Source organism: Gobius niger, assembly GCF_951799975.1.
Source record: "Gobius niger genome assembly, chromosome: 2".
Classification (NCBI taxonomy): domain Eukaryota; kingdom Metazoa; phylum Chordata; class Actinopteri; order Gobiiformes; family Gobiidae; genus Gobius; species Gobius niger.
The window spans coordinates 42,613,410-42,631,359 of record NC_136853.1 but is presented as its reverse complement, the minus strand read 5'-3'; the positions used below and the strand labels follow the sequence as shown (position 1 = coordinate 42,631,359).

General features: G+C 43.4%; 2 protein-coding genes across 2 annotated transcripts in view; both read left to right on the top strand.

The window, feature by feature from the left end:
* LOC306959938 (protein mono-ADP-ribosyltransferase PARP12-like) overlaps nt 1–11,330 on the top strand; it is a gene marked incomplete at both ends in the record, with an annotated part of 25,274 nt that extends 13,944 nt beyond the window's left edge. Inside the window, 7 exons of the mRNA XM_079552193.1 lie at nt 2,886–3,049; nt 6,650–6,700; nt 6,817–6,943; nt 7,581–7,746; nt 8,454–8,574; nt 8,650–8,740; nt 11,243–11,330. Of these exons, the coding sequence (XP_079408319.1) occupies nt 2,886–3,049; nt 6,650–6,700; nt 6,817–6,943; nt 7,581–7,746; nt 8,454–8,574; nt 8,650–8,740; nt 11,243–11,330 (808 nt within the window). The remainder of the gene's footprint in view (nt 1–2,885; nt 3,050–6,649; nt 6,701–6,816; nt 6,944–7,580; nt 7,747–8,453; nt 8,575–8,649; nt 8,741–11,242) is intronic.
* On the top strand, nt 6,423–17,950 carry LOC306959937 (protein mono-ADP-ribosyltransferase PARP12; the record flags this gene model as incomplete). Its single annotated transcript, XM_079552192.1, has 11 exons — nt 6,423–6,502; nt 6,650–6,700; nt 6,817–6,943; nt 7,581–7,746; nt 8,454–8,574; nt 8,650–8,740; nt 11,243–11,315; nt 14,088–14,218; nt 14,293–14,444; nt 17,077–17,374; nt 17,944–17,950. The coding sequence occupies exons 1-11, from the start codon at nt 6,475–6,477 to the stop codon at nt 17,948–17,950; spliced, it is 1,245 nt and encodes a 414-aa protein (XP_079408318.1). The 5' UTR covers nt 6,423–6,474.

The following is a 17,950-nucleotide window of genomic DNA, read 5'->3' as shown; positions in this document are numbered from 1 at the left end:
GAAGTTGTCGTCCCGGAGGAAACGGTGGGACAAATGCCACAGTCCTCGCTGCTGCCGTTGTTGGAGTTATTACGTGCCAGGTCAGTCTGTCAGCGGCGAGTCTGGTCAAGAAAGTTACTCGCTGTAGCCATTTATCTGACGACTAGCTGAGACCCGGCCTTTGGCCGGGCCTCGCTAGTCTCCACATTTGATATTCTTAGATTGTGAGTGATTACAAAGAAATGTCCAACCCGTCACACAGTTCAGCTGTAGACCAGTGGTTCCCAACCCATTCCAAAAACTATGGCCACAAAATGTGTAAAAGAATGAAGGCAAAAAACAATTTCAAACAAACTGCAATTGGAGTGTTTGATGCACCCGCACTCCTTTCTTATAAACTACGACAATATTTTCGCTAAACTCGGGGAACAGGATTCAAGAGACAGTGGAATAATTATGGATAAATATTAGGGGTTCAGCTCTAACGGTTCGGTTCACGGTGCAGGACCCGTGGTTTGGTGCATCACGGTAGTGTACAATCAAAAAAATAACAAGTAGGTTTTGAACTGAAATAGCCTAATGATCGTAGTTAGACAGTATTTATAACCTTACAATAAAATTGGCAATGCGTTCAAAGCTGCTTTAGAATAAAATGTACCTCTGGGCTCACAATACGTGAAAGCAAAATAGAAAACAAATGGTACAGCAGCAAAGGAAAAAAAAGGAAAAAACTAAGCAGTGCAGGCCATGCGCTCGTTAAGTAGTAGTTTCATTTTCGCTTTTACGCACACGGAGGATAAATCAGTCGGAGCAGCGCGTTTGATTAGAGGCTCGTGTTTGAGCAGGTTTTGGGCACGCACGCACACACACACACACACGCACACACGCACACATCGGCCCGTTTGGATGCGCGCGCACACACGGCAGTCAGATCTCGTGCACTCGCGTTTTTGTGACAGCGGGTTGTCCTCGGACAGAAGCACTGTGGCAGGCATATCGGGGACAGGAAGAGAATTGGAGACAGGAAGAGAATCGGAGCTAGCGAACGCTGAAGAATCGGGGCTACGGTGTTTAGCGCATGCGCAAGCCTCGCTTGTTTACGGCAGCTCTTTGATAGATACTTTATTGATCTTACAGATGGAGAAAGTGTTAATGTGTAAATTATGTCGGCTATATTTATGTAAAAAACATTGAAATAAATAATTGTAATGATGATAGAAATGATAATAACGATCATGAAAGATTTGACAAAGCAACAGAACAACAAGTTGTCAATTGTGTATATTTATAGAAAATACAAATAAACAAAATAATGATGTTGATGATGATATAAATTATAATAACAATTATAAACGATCAGATTTGACTAAACAAAAACACAACAATTGACTATTAAAAAATGTACAATCTATGATAATATGTATAGGCCTATATATATACACACAAGGCAGCCAAATATAAGATTTAAATAGGTTAGGTCCTCATAAAGCTGCTTTGCTTTGTCAAATCTTTCATAATTGTTATTATCATTTCTATCATCATCATTACAATTATTTATTTCAATGTATTTTACATAAATATAGCCTACATAATTTACACATTGCCTAATTAACACTTTCTCCATCTGTGAGATAAGAGCTGCCGTAAACAAGCGAGGCTTGCGCATGCGCTAAACACCGTAGCCCCGATTCTCCAGCGTTCGCTAGCTCCGATTCTCTTCCTGTCTCCAATTCTCTTCCTGTCCCCGATATGCCTGCCACAAGCACCACCAACCACGCACACACTCAGTACTGTCGCCAGGCTTCCTGGTGTTCCCAAACGGTCTCCCATCCCAGTTCTAACCAGGCACTTCCCTGCTTAGCTTCAAAGTCGGTATGGGAAATAAACATGGCGGCGCCCAGGCGGCGGCCATTGAGATAGCGTTTTCTATAATAGATTACAAAAAATGGCAAATGCCTTTGTATCCTATGTCTCACAATTGTTAGGCAGGTCTAACAACTACAGTGTATACAGCTGCATGCAAAATAATGTATGTGCTGTGCAGATACTTGTGGAGCGATTTGAACAATTTATGATGAAAAAACGCATATACGCGGTTAAAGCAGTACTAAGTAACGTGTTTACCTTAATAAATCCTTTCCGTAGTCCCTGTGGGGGCGATACAAGTGTTTATGGGATGATTGGAGGGTCTTTCATCTCCCCCTGGTGTCTCTGGCCAGAAAACCATGTTTGCAACTTGACTGCCACCGGTGCGGAGAAAGCAATACACACTAATGGAATCACGAAGAAGAAGCTAACATGCTAACGGGCAAAGCTAACTGCGGGCTAACGTCACTTTAAACAGTATTTACAGCCAAGTTTGAGTGAAAAAAAATATTTCCATTGTATAATTGGATGCACAGTAACCCTCTCTCCCTTCACCTTTCCTGTCTACTCTCCAAGACAATTAATAAGTAAAAAAATTGTACGTTGCTACTACACCTGCAGTTGCGCTTATGGCCTCTAGGGGGAAGAGTTACTTAGTACTGGTGTGGATGCCGTTTTTTTAAAAAAACCGAGGCGGACTAAAAAAAAATTCTAGGCGAAGGGCGGATTTATAAATGCCCTGCTACATGTGGACTATCTTCTAAAGTGAACCGGTTCGACAGCTGTGTGAACGACATACTCGTGCTCTGACTGCACTGCTTCTTTTTTAGGACAATTAAATTTAGTTTCCTGATTCCTGTGTTTCATAAGTCGAAAGGCTTTCAGCCAACAGCACTCAGTCACACTAGCCGGGCCATGATGGAGACAGACATAGGCTATTAAAATTCAGTTTGAACAACCAGGGAGCAGCCGAAACGAAGGATCTTCTGTCTAAAATATACCGTCCGTGGTGATGCCTCGACTCTGTATGAACTCATCAGTGGAAATGACAAGTTCGCGTCGTGCTCGTTGAACGGGACGTCGAAGGTGGTGGCCCGGAGCCTCGTGAGGCTGTGTCGGCCCAGAGAGTGTCCGGGCACCTGCGGGGATCTGCACCTGTGCAAAAACATCTCCTGTCTGGAGTCTGTCAGTTCACCCAACTTAGGTAAATATATCTGTTACTTACATTTTACTTTGCGAGCAGTAACTACGCCTTCTAAATATATAGTGCAGGAAACTGAAGAAAAGTAGTAGTTTATCAAATACGCAATTCTTTCATAATATGAGCAAAGGGGGATATACACTCCTGTGCCATGGTTTGAGGTCAATGACCTTATTTTTTTTAAATCAAAATATATAATTAAAAAGCACTTATTTCCAATGAGGATTACATTAAATTAATCCAAAATAGTATAGACATTGTTAATGTTGTGAATGTCTAGCTGGAAACGGTTAATTTTTCATTTGCTTTTTTTTTTTTTTATAATTTCCTTTCATTTTATTTATTCTTTTTTCATGGACGGTCAACAACCATGGTGAGTTTCATGTTGGTTTTCACGCTCAGTCAGGGTTTGGGGAGGAACACGCTGAAGGCGCCGCTATGAACTCTGGTCGTTTTAGGGACCATCAGTATCTTAGATAATCGCATTTGGTTTAAAAAATGTAGGCCATATCTCATTACATTGAAAAAACACACATTTGGAAAATGGGCGTGGGGCGAGGGAGGAACCGAACAGGAGAAGGTTTTACTGGAAACACCGGTTCCTGATAGCAAACCTGAGGAACCGCCTGTGCCTCTGTAGAAAGTGGCACAGGCCACTAATCCTAACCTCTGAGGTCGATCCAGTCCCCCGACCTTACGCTCCGGCGCCTGTCAAAAACAGAATCGATGCGTATTCCTGCCGTAGATGTAGCGGACAGGTGTAAACCACCAAATTAATTTCATTTCATTCCTATTGTTATGGCAGACGTACGTAAAACAGGCAGTGGATGCAACGTACGAGGTGTAAATGAGGCATGAGAGTAGGCCTACATCTTGGGCTGTTCGTAGCCAGTATATCACGTACAAAGAAAGAAAATCAATAATTTTCCTCTTAATACTTTATACATGTTTCTAGATTGTGTGCAGTCTGTTCATATCCAGATATTTTGATGCACAATGAGAAAACGCATCTTTAGATGCTAGGTTACTAGTAAAGGCTTAACACTGGAGGGCTTTTTGATACTGCATAATCTGATATGGTCTAACTGGACCTGTGATCTGTAAAACGTCTTGCAGGAGACGATGCCTATTTTCCAGTGATCTGAATTCGGTCCACAGCATGAAAGTGCTCGTGGAGTATGGCTGACCAGGCCTGAGCTGTGCCTACGCTGCTGCCAGCTGTAAGTACTGCCCAGGTATCAATCAACAATGTGTAATTCCACTGTCATCTAGTGGTCAGTGACAAAATTGCAGCTCAGGTGTGCAATTTGCAGCAGAAAGATGGGTTCAACCAGGGGCGATTTCAACTTTAGGGGTGCTTAGCACCTGAGGGGGAGGGGCTTCGCGCTCACAAAATTTCGAACCGAACCTCTGTAATTTGATGCATTTTTTAATCTAATTATTCATTGCAACATAATTGTAAAAATACATATATTCAAAATGAGACATTTGTTCTAACAATTTATATAACATGCTAATCTGATTGTGGCATAATTGTATTTCAAGACCATATTGTCACATGTGAGGTGGAGATTAGACCCAAACGCAAAACAGCCAAAAACAAGTTGAAAGAAAATGTAATGGCAAATCCAAGAACTGACGAAATTGCAAATAAATGTACAGGCAGGCACAGGAACCCAGAACAGGACACACACTACGCACCAACAGAAACACAATGAACCGGCAAGGACAAGGGAAGACACAGGGGTCTAAACACAGAAGGAACAGGGAACAGGTGAAACACATTAGGGCGGGGCAGGTAATCAACACAAGGGAAGCAAAGCAAAACCACAAGGACAGAACAGACATGACAAAATAAAAGACTAAACACGGAACCAAACCAAAACAGGGGACAGAACACAAATCATGACACATGTGACAGTTATAACTATTTATTTTGCTTTCCTAGTGTGCAGAAGTGTCACCAGTGAGTTAGAGCTGTATGAATTTCTCCCTCTTGTGTCACCGATGAAACGGATGAAATCAACTATATTTTCATACAAATATAATATGACCCGGCCCCGGATAAAGCGGAAGAAAATGGATGGATATAATATGATCAAATCAATCATCTGGAATAATAGAAATAAAAACCTGTCATGTGGATTTTAGGCTGTGTTAGACATGTCCAGTGTCAGTGGTTCTCAGTGGAAGCCCAGCCCTGGTCCTCTGCAGCCGGTGCTCTGCCCCTTTGTCCTCTCACTGACACAGGGCTGTGACACGGGCTGCAGACTAAACTAAAGTCTGAAACCTCTTCCAGGACACCTTGCCAAATGTTTAACAGTGGATGTGATGATTCTATAGTGACTCATTCATGTGAAATACAGCGAGAAATACATCGCGAGTTGCCGCCCTCCTGCACAAACAGCCGGTGTAAGTCTGTGTATATGAGACGGATTTTAAAACAAATTTAATGGGCCAAAAGCTTGTGATGTGGAGAGCCTCTTTATAACATCTATTAAATTCCTACAATCATTATTTACTCCGTATGTGATGTTGAAGACCAGCACCGAAGTTTAAACTCCAGGGAGAGACAGAGCAGAGCGAGCAGAGTGCGACAGCGCTGTGAGGAGAGGGAGCGGAGCTCAGCTACAGCAACGAGACATCGGACCTAATCATTTAGTGCAGAGGGGTGTTTATGCTTTATTTCTTTAAATAAGCATATTTTAATAAATCAACCCAAAAATATATAATAGCAGTAGATAAAACATTTTAATGTGGATTTCATTTCTATTATTATATTTTTGGCCTGACATTTTAGGGTTGCCCTAAAATATAACTCTTGTGTATATGTATATTTGTTGTAGTAGTCATTAATATCTTCTTTTTGTAACCTGCACATTGTGTAACTATCGTCAGTCTGGTGGATGAAGTGGACATTTACTTCGGTTATATAAAGAATTGTTTTAAAAAGAATTGTTTTATAAAGAATCGTTCTGTTGTCCAAACACAGGAGATGGAATGTGGGACTGCAGCTTCTCTGTTTAGAAAATGTGTCCAAACATTTTTGTATCTGCCTGCGTACAGAAGTTTTACTTGAACTGAACCATGTGTTTTTTTCTTCTGTTTTGTAGATCTGCTTCGATTACAATAAGGGCCTTGCCTTGAACGGCCGGTGCTCCGACAGCTGCCACAGACTCCACATTTGTGAGAAATATCTTACCTTTGACTGCACCTACTTCAGGACACATGACTTTCTCGCCCCACAACCGCTAAAAATCCTGAGAGAAAGACAAGTCCCGGAACATTTGATTCTGACTTTAAGGTCTGTGTATGCAAACAAAGAGGCGCTGAGGAGAGCGGATAAGAAGGACGGTCGGTTCAATAGCGAAAATTTAGCTAAAAGAACATTTTCCTGTAGAGACCCCCTGGGTGTGGTTGATACCGAAATGGATACAAATGGCACAAGACAAAGAGGTAAATTATATGTTTTAAGTGTAAAGGCTATCCTTTTCAACTGATTAGATTAGATTTTGTTTTACTTAGTTTTCCCTGGTTTATGGGAAAAACATGAAAACACTTTTTATCATTATTTAATTATTAAAAATAACTCTTCATTCATAGATAAAACTGAGATCTGCATGTACTTCATCAAAGGGCACTGTAAACATGAAGGTGAGTCAAGCACACTCAAAACTGATTTAATGATGTCATTAAATCAGTTTTAATGACTAATTTAAAATGTGCTCTATAATGTTATTTGGATATTAATTAACTGATATTTGTAACAGATCAATGTTTCAAAGCTCATGACAAGATGCCGTACCGATGGGAGATCAAACAGAGCAGGCAGTGGACTCCTATGGCTGACAATGAGAAGATCGAGGAAGACTATTGTGACCCGCAAAACACTTACAGGTACATGACACTGAAGATATGAGATGAGATATAAACATTTCTATAAACGCAGCAGACCCACCTCTCACGAATATTGTCACAGTGACGCAGCGGTTAGCACAGCTCGAGCTTCACAGCCGGTCCCGGGTTCGATCCCGGAGCCGGACGGGGCCTTTCTGTATGGAGTTTGTATGTTCTCTCGTTGTCTATGTAGATTCTGTCCGGGTACCACGGCTTCCCATACCATTAAAAACACGTACTATATAGACCTGGATGAATGAGAATGTGTTTTTAGCGTTAGTAGGAAATTAAAACAAAAAAGCAAATCTGTTTACATCTGTGTTAGTGAGCACTTCTGCTTTGACAGAGATAATCCATCCCATCTCACAGATGTGGAATTCAAGATGCATGAATATTGCACAGGTGGGCCTTAAGCTGGCCACAATAAAGACAAAGACAAAACAGCCATAGGGCCTTTAACATCTTTGTACTTTTGAAGAAGAGAATAGGATGATTCTCTGAATCAGTTTCTCTTCAAAGTCACAGCACAGTCTAAAATTAGTCATAAAGTGCTGACGCCTGTCCCTGGGAAAACATACATTTAGTACTACTACTTACATTAGAATAATAATTTTAATGCATTATGTAACCGTTATAGCACCACCAGGCCTCCTGTGCATTTTGACACCATGAAGTGTGGATCAGATGAAGTGAGGCGTCTCTCTACTGTTAACTCTGTGCTGGAGCCCGACTTTATCCTCACGACCGACTGGCTCTGGTATTGGGAGGAAGAGTGTGGCAAGTGGTGCCAGTATGCAGCCAGTGTAAGTAACTATGTCAGTGATTTTATTACACTTTAAAGACAATTCTTATGTTCGATGGAACTGGACATTTCTGGATTCACACGGCCAAATGTTTGGTAATTAACCACTAAATCACTGTCTGACTTTAAGTGTGAGTTTACCTGGATGTCCGAAATTCCCTCTTTTAATTATAATGCACACTATTCAGGTTTTTAAACTCTATTGGTATTTTGTTAACACAAATGTAACGTCGACATTAAATTTGTGTAAACAAAATACCACCAGAGGGCGCACAGTCTCCACCTACTGGCTGAACTGTGGCACTAATGTCATAATGTGCTCATGTACATAATGGAGCCAAAAGGAGCATTGAAATGGATGTAATAAAGTTACATGGACAAACCTGACAAGGACTGGTACAAGGGCAATGTTTAGAGCAAAAGACTGACTGATTTAGGATGACTGAAACATGCATTAATGAAATAAAATGTAATTCCATTTTTTTTTAAGAGGGCTGTAAGTTGGTAAAATTAAAATATATGCATTATTCTATTGGTGCCCATATGGGTATTACATAATAGTGTTTGTACGCGCCATATTTGATTCCAATAATGCTTCTTGTAGTTTGCTGTTGCATCTTTCCCCACTGTGGGACTAATTAAGGAGTTCTCTTCTTGTCTTTGGACTTAAATTCAGGAAGTAGTAATTTTTCTTGTTCCCCTTTTCAGACGAGTGAGCATCAATTGCCCAGCATCACCAGTAAACAGCTCGAGGAGATGTATCTGAAAAAGGATAATGATGTGGTGGAGTTCACTGCTGGCTCTCATAGATATTCCCTCAGCTTCCCAGGTGAACCTGCAGTGGTCATCAGTGCAGATTATCATATTAGAAAGCGCTTCACCCTGTCTTTTCCTATATTCTCAGACATGATTCAAACCAACCTGACGTACAGCACTAAGCGGCTGGTGAGGAGACGCCCCCAGTTTGTTTCTGCAGCTGAGGCCCAATCCAAGAGGTACAGCTCATTCATCGTACAGTGTAGAAAACTGTCACAATATAGCTCTATTCTACCTCCAAGGGCACTTGGAGCACTTCAAATCAAGTATCCATTCACTCACACACATCAGCGTTCACTCAGTCGTGCTCAAGAGTGCGCAGACAAGTGAGGAAAGGAGAATTGTTTTGCCTAAAGACACAGCAACAGTTTGGATGAGTCAGAATTAAACTTCATTCTCGCCCATATGATGGTTTTGTGTTTAATACCGCTAAGCTTACAGCATCGGGCGTTCTGCTCTCCCAAAATTTCATCTGATGGGCGGGGGAGCGACTGAATTTTGCGGTGCATTATGGGTGCCAAATCGTCTTTGCAAGTTCCGGTTCTGCTGGAGCGTTTTCGCTCGCTCTGCTGGCTTCATCTTCTGCTAAGAGAGGAATACAATTCAGTTGCTGATATTTTACGATGCAGACTTTGACTGTTCCGACTCCCTACATTTGGGGCTCGTACCTGCCTCCCTCCTGCCTTCAGCGGACACTTTTAGCCACGGCTCGGAGCCTCGAAGGCTGGGCCGGATAACTAACCGTTGCCCCTGGGGTCTGTGAGCTGTCCCTGGGAGACTATTGTAAAAAGCAGCCATTTCATAAACACTGACAGCCTCTGATTATCTCTCTGCCCAATACAACTTTATCGAGTCTGTGTTTTCACCGTGAGAACATCAGCTATGTCAAAAATAAGTCCGTAGCCGAGCTGCTAACCACTCACCCGGAGCTAACTAGCTCCTTAGCAGCGCATAGATCCGGTGAAAACAAGTATTAAGCAATAATAACGTTAATACAGCCGGTAACTATATAAAGCAGCCTTTGAGATGATCACACACTGAGCCAGGCTTGATACATTTGTGGTTTATTGCAGACTTATCAACAATGAGCTGTAGGCGATTGTAACAAGCTAACGGGGCTAACCTGGAATAACCATTGTCCACTGGCACAAATAATAGTCCTTCATTCGGACATATGGGCTGGATATGAGCTTAAATACTAGGGAGATCCTTCTGCAGATCATGTGTATAGCTATAGTTGAAGATCATTCATCATCACATTCTTCCCTTTCAGCTGAACTTCATTCACATTGTCACCGTCTTTCACTCGCACACACAGACGTTTTCGTTTGCTCTGCTCGCCATCATCTTCTTCTAAATCTTCATAAACACCATCCGCTCATTCAACTAGCAACAACAATTCCTCCTTTCGTTTCCCCACACTCGAAATACCCTTTCTCTTCAACCTTTCACGCAATTCAGGCACTGTCAGTTGCTTGTAAGCCATATTCGCCATTACATTAAATCAACCGGAAGTGAAATAGGCAACGACGGATGTTTTTTTTTATCGCTCCCCCCGCCCATCGGGTGGAATTTTGTGAGAGCAGAACGCCCAAATTAACATACAGCCTTCTCGCTTCAGAAAATGTATTTAAAAAAAACCTAGAAGTAATATTCTTAATAAAATGTCAATCTTTTAGCTATAGCAGGAGCCCAGCTCCACCCCCTGAGCCACAGACTATGGTAATGCAAAGTTGAAAATTGTCCATGGGAAATTATGCAAATTAAATGGGAATAAAAAGGGAATTAACTCAACAGTAGAACAGATATAAGCTGCATCAGGAGAATCAGATTTAATAGTAATACATTTAAATATCTCACTGGAAAAATGAGAAGTGACTAAATCATCATGGCCATGTTTGACCATCAGGGTTTGAAGAGAACGCCATTTTGCATGTTTGGCACATTAAAACAGGAGCTTTTTTAAATTGACTTACTCCATGTCTGTTTTCTTAATGGCTCGACCTGATGTCGAGTCACAATGTGTAGAGTCATTAAGTGTGTTCAATATTATACTGTTTAAAGAGTCTGTGAGGCCACGAGTCAGTCTGTGAGATTACTCTTATTTAGGTCTGTTCTGTTTAATATGGCCCAGCCTGAGGCCGTCTTCCTTTCCCAACTTATTCCTCCTATTGGTCAGTGTCTGTCGTGGCCTGAGTGAGTGACAAGTGGATATTCACCTGTCTGGTCTTTGTGCGTGCCAGTGGAAGAATGTGGTAGCTTCCAACTTCACCCCCATTTGGAGCCATAGGAATACATTGGGAGAGGCCAAATGCTAGCAACAACTTTGGTTGTTTTGCATGGCTGAGGGCACGCACAAAGACAGGTACCCATCCACTTGTCTAAGCAAGAACATCTCAGTATGTAAAAATGGTGGCCTGAGATCTTGATCTGAGATCTAGATTTAGGAAAGTTGGGGATCATGTATTGTGTTGTTTGACATAACATATGGGGACTCGCACTATGAATATTTTTATTGTTCCAATACAGAATTAATGGGTAACAAATTGTTCACTAATTGTTTATTCAGCTTTAACGTTTTGACAGCACTGAATTTAATGAAAATTCCCAAAATTAACTGGCCCCTTTTCCACCCTACCACAGACTGTTAATACTGTTCTGTAACCCCTGTTTACTCGTAGGAAATGTCCAACAGACTCCACTGCTGTACCAGACTATTGGGACAAAATGCAGATCTCTCAAACTGGATACAAGGTATTAACCATGTAATCCCTAACTTTGAATGTGGTTTGCACTCACAGAGACGGCTCCAGGTCCATTCCTGGTCTGTGTGTGCAGTATTGCTGAAATATGGGTCAAATGCAGTAGATAAACTCCCTTAACCAGGCCCTTGACTGCATTGAATGGCCCTCATTTATCAACATTGCCTGGAAAAATTGTGTATGCGTAGGTGTATTTGCGATATACGCCAGAGTGCACGTGGCATTTATGAACCTGTGCTTTACGCTCAGATCTCTCCGTACGCAAAAGCAGCTGATGGTAAATGCCACGGAGAAATCCAAGCGTCATTTGAATGAAACGCCCAAAAATATTCATAATCAGGAGGCCGCACCCACGTGTTTTACACGCACGAAACACGGCAAAAAGGTTTCCTTCGTGGTTGGATAAAAAAAAATCTCCAACCAGGAAATGATAAAGAGTTGTTTTTAACACAAGAAATATAAAATATTTGCGCATGAGGAAAATTAAAGAATCTGTCAGTAACCCATAACCAGCCCAAGATCACATTTACAAAATAAAAAAGAGGGAGGAAAGAAATAGGCTAATAATGATTATCAAATAAGCTGTAGGCCTAAATAGCCAATTAAAGAAGAGTATACAATTTGACCACATTAAAAAAAATAGTGTGTGGTAAAACGAAAAGGCGTGGATGTAGCGCTGCAGTCAGAGCAAACTCTGGACAATGATCTGAACCAGCGAAAAGCAGCTGTCAGCTCCGTGGACTCAGCGCTGGAGCCGAGGGCAGAACTACCCATCTCTCAGAGCCTTCCTTTGGGAGGAAACAGGTGCGCGTAGAGCTGACAGCTGACCGGAACCTAACCAACCCGTCCGGACCGAATACAGTCCTATGACGAGACATGCTTCAATCATTCCCCTGATCGGCGAGAGGAGAGCGCGTGGTCAGCAGGACCTGCTCGCGCCGCTCAAACTTGGACCTTGTGAACCCGTCCGGACCGAAGACAGCTGTGGAGCTGTCGAAGGAGTTGTTTGACACTCGGGCTACTCGCGTCACGGAGTACGGTCCACAGACTTGACGCTCAAACCAGCCAGAACACGGAGCAGGGCCTCGCGAAGACCCAGGTGACTCCCGGTCTCCCGGTACACGGCGGGTGTGAGGCAGGGAAGCCATCCACACAAAGTTTGCGCAGCAGCGATCTTTTGTTAAAAAAGAATATATATATATATATATATATATATATATATATATATATATAAAAACACCATGGGCCAGATCTTGTGGCGGCGCACGGGGCGGCGCAGGCTCTTGGCGAATTATTTTCCGAGTGGCGGAGCTATATGTGCCATTCGCCTCCGCCACCTGTGAGGGGGCGTCACAAGAGGAGGTGACCGCACTGATGGAATCACGGCTGACATGCACTTCCTCGTTTACATTGCGCTGTCTTGCGTTCTTTCTTAAGCCTTACCCCGGGATTCCACATCATCCGCCTGTGCGCTCAGCTCCACTCCGCTCCGCCCCGACTCCGAACGGCTGCGACATCAATGCCCACTGTCTCCACTTCAGTCCGCCCCGGTCCTCTCCGCCAGGAGGAGCACGGGCACAAAGCAACGACTTTGAGAAATAAACCTCCCAATAAAATAATAAACAACTATTTATGAGCATGCGAGCTATGCGGCGTTGAAGCATGAAGCCTGTGCCCCTCATGCGCGAGGGAGAGAGAGGCAGAAAAAAAAGTTACGTGAACGAAAGCAACAGAAGCTTAACCGGGTCGTGTGATTGTTTTTGTGATAACAAACTCCCCAGAGGGAATTATCGAGGTCACTTTGTGTGAAATAGTGACATTTTCGTTAAAATAAAGTCCGCTCGGAGGGTATTTACTTTGAAAATACGGATATTGTTGTCGTTCTCTTTCCCGTTTGGTGCGGTCTGAACTGTGGAGCTTGATCCGGCCGGAGCTGACGGGGCGCAGACGGACCTGAAAATAGAGCTGATCCGTATTTTTATCGTGGCGAGGCGGAGTGGCGGAGAGGCGACTTAGGCCCCTCGGAGCGGAGTGGACGATGTGGAATGTTTCTGAACGTTCAATATAGCAGCGCATTAGCTGCGGAGGTTGGGGCGGAGCGGGGCGGAGCGGAACGGAGCGGAGCGGGGCGAGCACGGAGAATGTGGAATTTGGGGGTTATGCTCTCACAGGTCAAACTAAAAACTTTATTTACCCCATCGTGAGCTAAACGATGTTCATGTCTCGAGAGAAAAAGAGCTACAGCGTCCGCTGTGGCGCGGATCGGCCCGCGCTTAGCGTGAACGCGAAGCAAAACAAAAGCACATGTTCACCCCACACAACCACACAGCCACTCTCCTGGATGCGGAGTCGATCTGGTTGGAGGAAAATGTGTGTCTCCACCCACTTAAATGCGCTAAGTCTGGAGTGGCAAGATCACAAAGTGCGCTCCTACTGAGCGCAAAATGTCACGCTATCGTCTCCGTTTTAATGCACAAGATCGGGCCCCATGAGTGTCTCTATGGCCCGCAGTCCAGGTTCTAGTGTCTCTGGTCCGGGCTGAGCCTCTGGGCTCGGCCCGTGACGTGGATAAACATGTCGATGCAGCGCAACATTGAATTAAGTCTGCCCATAAACATTAACACTGTAGCCTTGTTTCATGTGAGGAGAAAATATACAAAACAATACAATCCTATGACATTGTTGTGCATTTATTGTATAACGATATGAATCATATACTGTACGAAGTCTCGCTTTTTGATGATTGTTACATTTTTCTTCATAGAGAGTGAGCCTGCAGTCGTCCTCAGAAGAATATAACGAGATCCAACAGCTCTTCTGTCAGACCATGCAAAGTTTTAACATCATCCAAATAGAAAGGATTCAGAACAAACAATTGTGGGAGGCCTTTCAGCTGTAAGTGTTTTATTAAATTGTTCATTTTTAATGAATGGCTTTGTAAACTAAATAGTTTGTTATTGTGTCATGAGGCAAAAGATTCACATGAAGAACAACAATGGCAGAAAACCTGTATTGGAGAAGAAGCTTTTCCACGGGACTGACCCCAAATTTGTGGATGCCATTTGTGCCACGAACTTTGACTGGAGAGTGTGTGGAGTCAACGGGACGCTTTATGGCCAGGGTGAGTTTGCGCAAAATTCTCAATTTAAACTTTTCTGCTATTTTTTCTGTGCAAGAAGGGACTAGTGGGGACTAGAATAGTGGTGGTGAGTGAGGGAAAAGGGGTAATGCTTACCAGTTTAGTGGTACGAGGCTGGAGGTTCCGATACCTTCTTGTAGGTGGCCAGAGGCAGAGGTTTAGGTACAGGTTGTCACCAGGTTAGGTACGGGACTGCAATAAAACTAGTGATGTTTAATGAATGACGAAAACCAAAATAACAAAATACAGTGAAGACAAAACTCAAACAAACTGGGGCTGACGTTGACAAAGGAAACATGGCACAGGTGAAACACATCAGGGCGGAGCAGGTAATTAACACAAAGGAAGTAAAGCAAAATCAGACCACACGTCAAAATAAAACACAGGACAAGACCAAAACACAAAACATACAAAAACAGGGGAACAAAAGACGAATCATGACACAGGCGTTGAGAGAGGTCGCCAGTGATGGCTCTGCGAGTGCTGTAAATGTCCTTGAGTGAGGGCAGAAGGGACAGTGATGATCTTTCTGCTTTCACTGTGCACATAGTAGGTCATGAACAGACTAGTCGACTAGTTGACCTCATTTTAGAGAGTCGACTAGTCGTGTGTTAATCTCTTTCTTCCTGCCTCCCTCTCTCTACCTACTTTTAACATTAATGTCAAGGCGGAACCCCTTTTCCGTGTTTCGGACAATAAACAGCGGTTAGCGTCATGGATCTATTATGGTTAGCATTCACTTTTTTTATGCTCTACATAGAGTTTCACCCGCGTAGTCACTTGAGCTCAGCTGAAATCGAGACAGTCTCCACCGTCAGCAGCGCAAACCACGGCCCATCGCGCACACGCAAACTTTTCTGTCTCACGGACTCATTGACGTGGATCCATCCATCCATTTTCTTCCACTTGTCCGTTGCCGGGTCAGGGGGCAGCTGTTGGAGCTGCCCAAATCATATTGCACCAGCCCCTTATGGCTCCTCCTGCAGGTGGTGGGTCCACAGAAGGACGGCCTCATGGTTCTAACGGGGCCTGTTGGTCTCTCATAAGGGGCTTCTGAACCGCTCTTTACCCGTCACCTAGGACCTGTTTGCCCTGGGAGACCCTCCCAGGGGCACGAAGCTCCCGACAACAGAGCTCCCAGGATCATTCGGGCGCTCAAACCCCTCTACCACGTCGGTGGCGGTTCTTGGAGGGGTCATTGACGTGGAATCAACTACAATCTAACACTCTGGGACCGAAAGTTTGTTTACTTCAGACCTTGGATTTACAAGGAAGACGAGAGGCCAGAGGAGGCCAGGAGGAGTGAGGGGAGAGGACGCGGATCTGCTTGTTTCTGGAGGCGCCGGTAAACACTGAGCGTTACCTAAAAATAGGTTAAAACCTAGTAAATGGTAATAAGCCACTATATTGTATATCAACTCAGAAAATACGCTGTAAACCCTGCTTACATGTGAGCCTACATTATTACATGACGGATTTGGACGTGAACATGTTATACTTTTGTTAATTAGGCGTTATACCTCCGTTGTTAATATGATGACGTCATCACTCGACAAGTTGACTCTACGTCGACTTTCTTGACTATAAAGTCAGCAGTCGTTCATGCCCTATCACATAGTGAGACATCCTGTAATACATTTGTATTTGTATACATTTGTGACAGTAGCTCTCTTGTGAGAAACTTGAACGTTGGCAGTCTTATACCTGCTGCAGCCAGTGCATTATATCTGTGTCCTTATTTTATTTGTGTGATTTTGTGTCTGAAGAATAAATGAATAACTCACTCATCTGTAAGTGAGTGATTGATTACAAAAGCTGTAGACCAATGCAGTGTTTTTTAATTTGTGATGCTTGTATCAATGGGCCCCTCCTGGAACCGTCACTTTAATGTGGTGGAGGAGTTTGAGTGCCCGAATGATCCTGGGAGCTATGTTTTCGGGGGCTTCATGCCCCTGGTAGGGTCTCCCGTTGCAAACAGGTCCTGGGTCGGACAAAGAGCAGTTCAGAAGCCCCTTATGAGAGACCAACAGGCCCGGTTAGAACCACGAGGCTGTCCTTCCGTGGACCCCACCACCTGCAGGTGGAGCCATAGGGGCTGGTGCAATGTAATATGGGCAGCTCCAACAGCTGCCCCCACAACCCGGCGGAAGTGGAAGAGGATGGATGGATGTACAGATGTATCAATGGGTAACTTCTTCTGGCTCTCTGGCTTCTTAGAGATCCAGTCTTTGTTCGACTTGGAGACCAAGCTTTTGTTCATGTTTTCTCCTGTTTTGATCATGGGTTAGTCCTATTATACATTTTGCATAGCCCGAGTTTAGATCCGATTTTGTCCTTTTTACTGACCTTGTTGATCTGGTGAACTGAAAGCGGAATATTTTTATCTGATAGTACTTGTAAGATTCAAGATTTCTGCATCACCTAAAACTGTCATGTCAGTCAAATATCTTCCTAGTTGATTTAAAAAAATAAAATAAAAAAAAAGGTTTTGTATCTAATAAGTAAACCCTTTGCAACAAAATTGTACTAAAACTTAAAAACTCTTCAAGCCTCATAAAGAAAAAAGCCTTTCATATAGCAGACTCTTTGATCATCTTTTTCTTTCTAATTTCAGGAAGCTACTTTGCCCGGAACGCTTCATACTCCCACTGTTACACCGGCACATCCGACGTCCGCTTCATGTTCGTGTCTCGGGTTTTGGTCGGAGATTTCACCAAAGGCAGCTCCAAATTCAGGCGACCTCCTTCAAAAGACGAAGGACACGTGAACCTCTTCGACAGCTGCGTGGACAACGTGGAAAACCCCTCCATCTTTGTCGTATTCGAGAAGCACCAGATCTATCCTGAGTACTTGCTGCAATATGTGCAAAAGCAAATACGCCCAGTCACTGACCGTAGTGACTCAGTTACCAGGCAAGGAAGATTGACGATTGACGCCGTTACCTCAAAAGCATCTGATTCTAACATAGGGATTGTTAATTCTGCCCTTGCGCAAAATCCAACTTCCGCCACTGCCAAAAAAAAAACATTGATCAAACAAGTAATTCATCCAAACCCACAAGCTCGGGCAGAAGATTCGGTTACACAAGCGCGAACAGCATTATTTACAGACAAATCTCTGGATGCTAGTGCTCCAAAAAACAAAACTTATTCCCCCCACACGAGTGTTGAAGATTCTGCCCCCATGCCTAGACCAACCCTCTCCAATGTCACAGCAAAACCATTGGTGAAACAAGTAATATATCCAAATCCACAAGCACGGGCAGAGGATTCGGCTACACAAGAGCTAGCAGCAGTATCTACAAAAAAAACGCTGGATGCTAGTGCTCCAAAAACAACAACTTATTCCCCCCACATGAATGTTAAAGATTCTGCCGCCGTGCCAAGACCGACCCTCAATGTCACAGAAAAACCATTGGTCAAACAAGCAATTCATCCAAATCCACAAGCACCAAAAACAGAAATGTACTCCCCCCACACAGGTGTTGA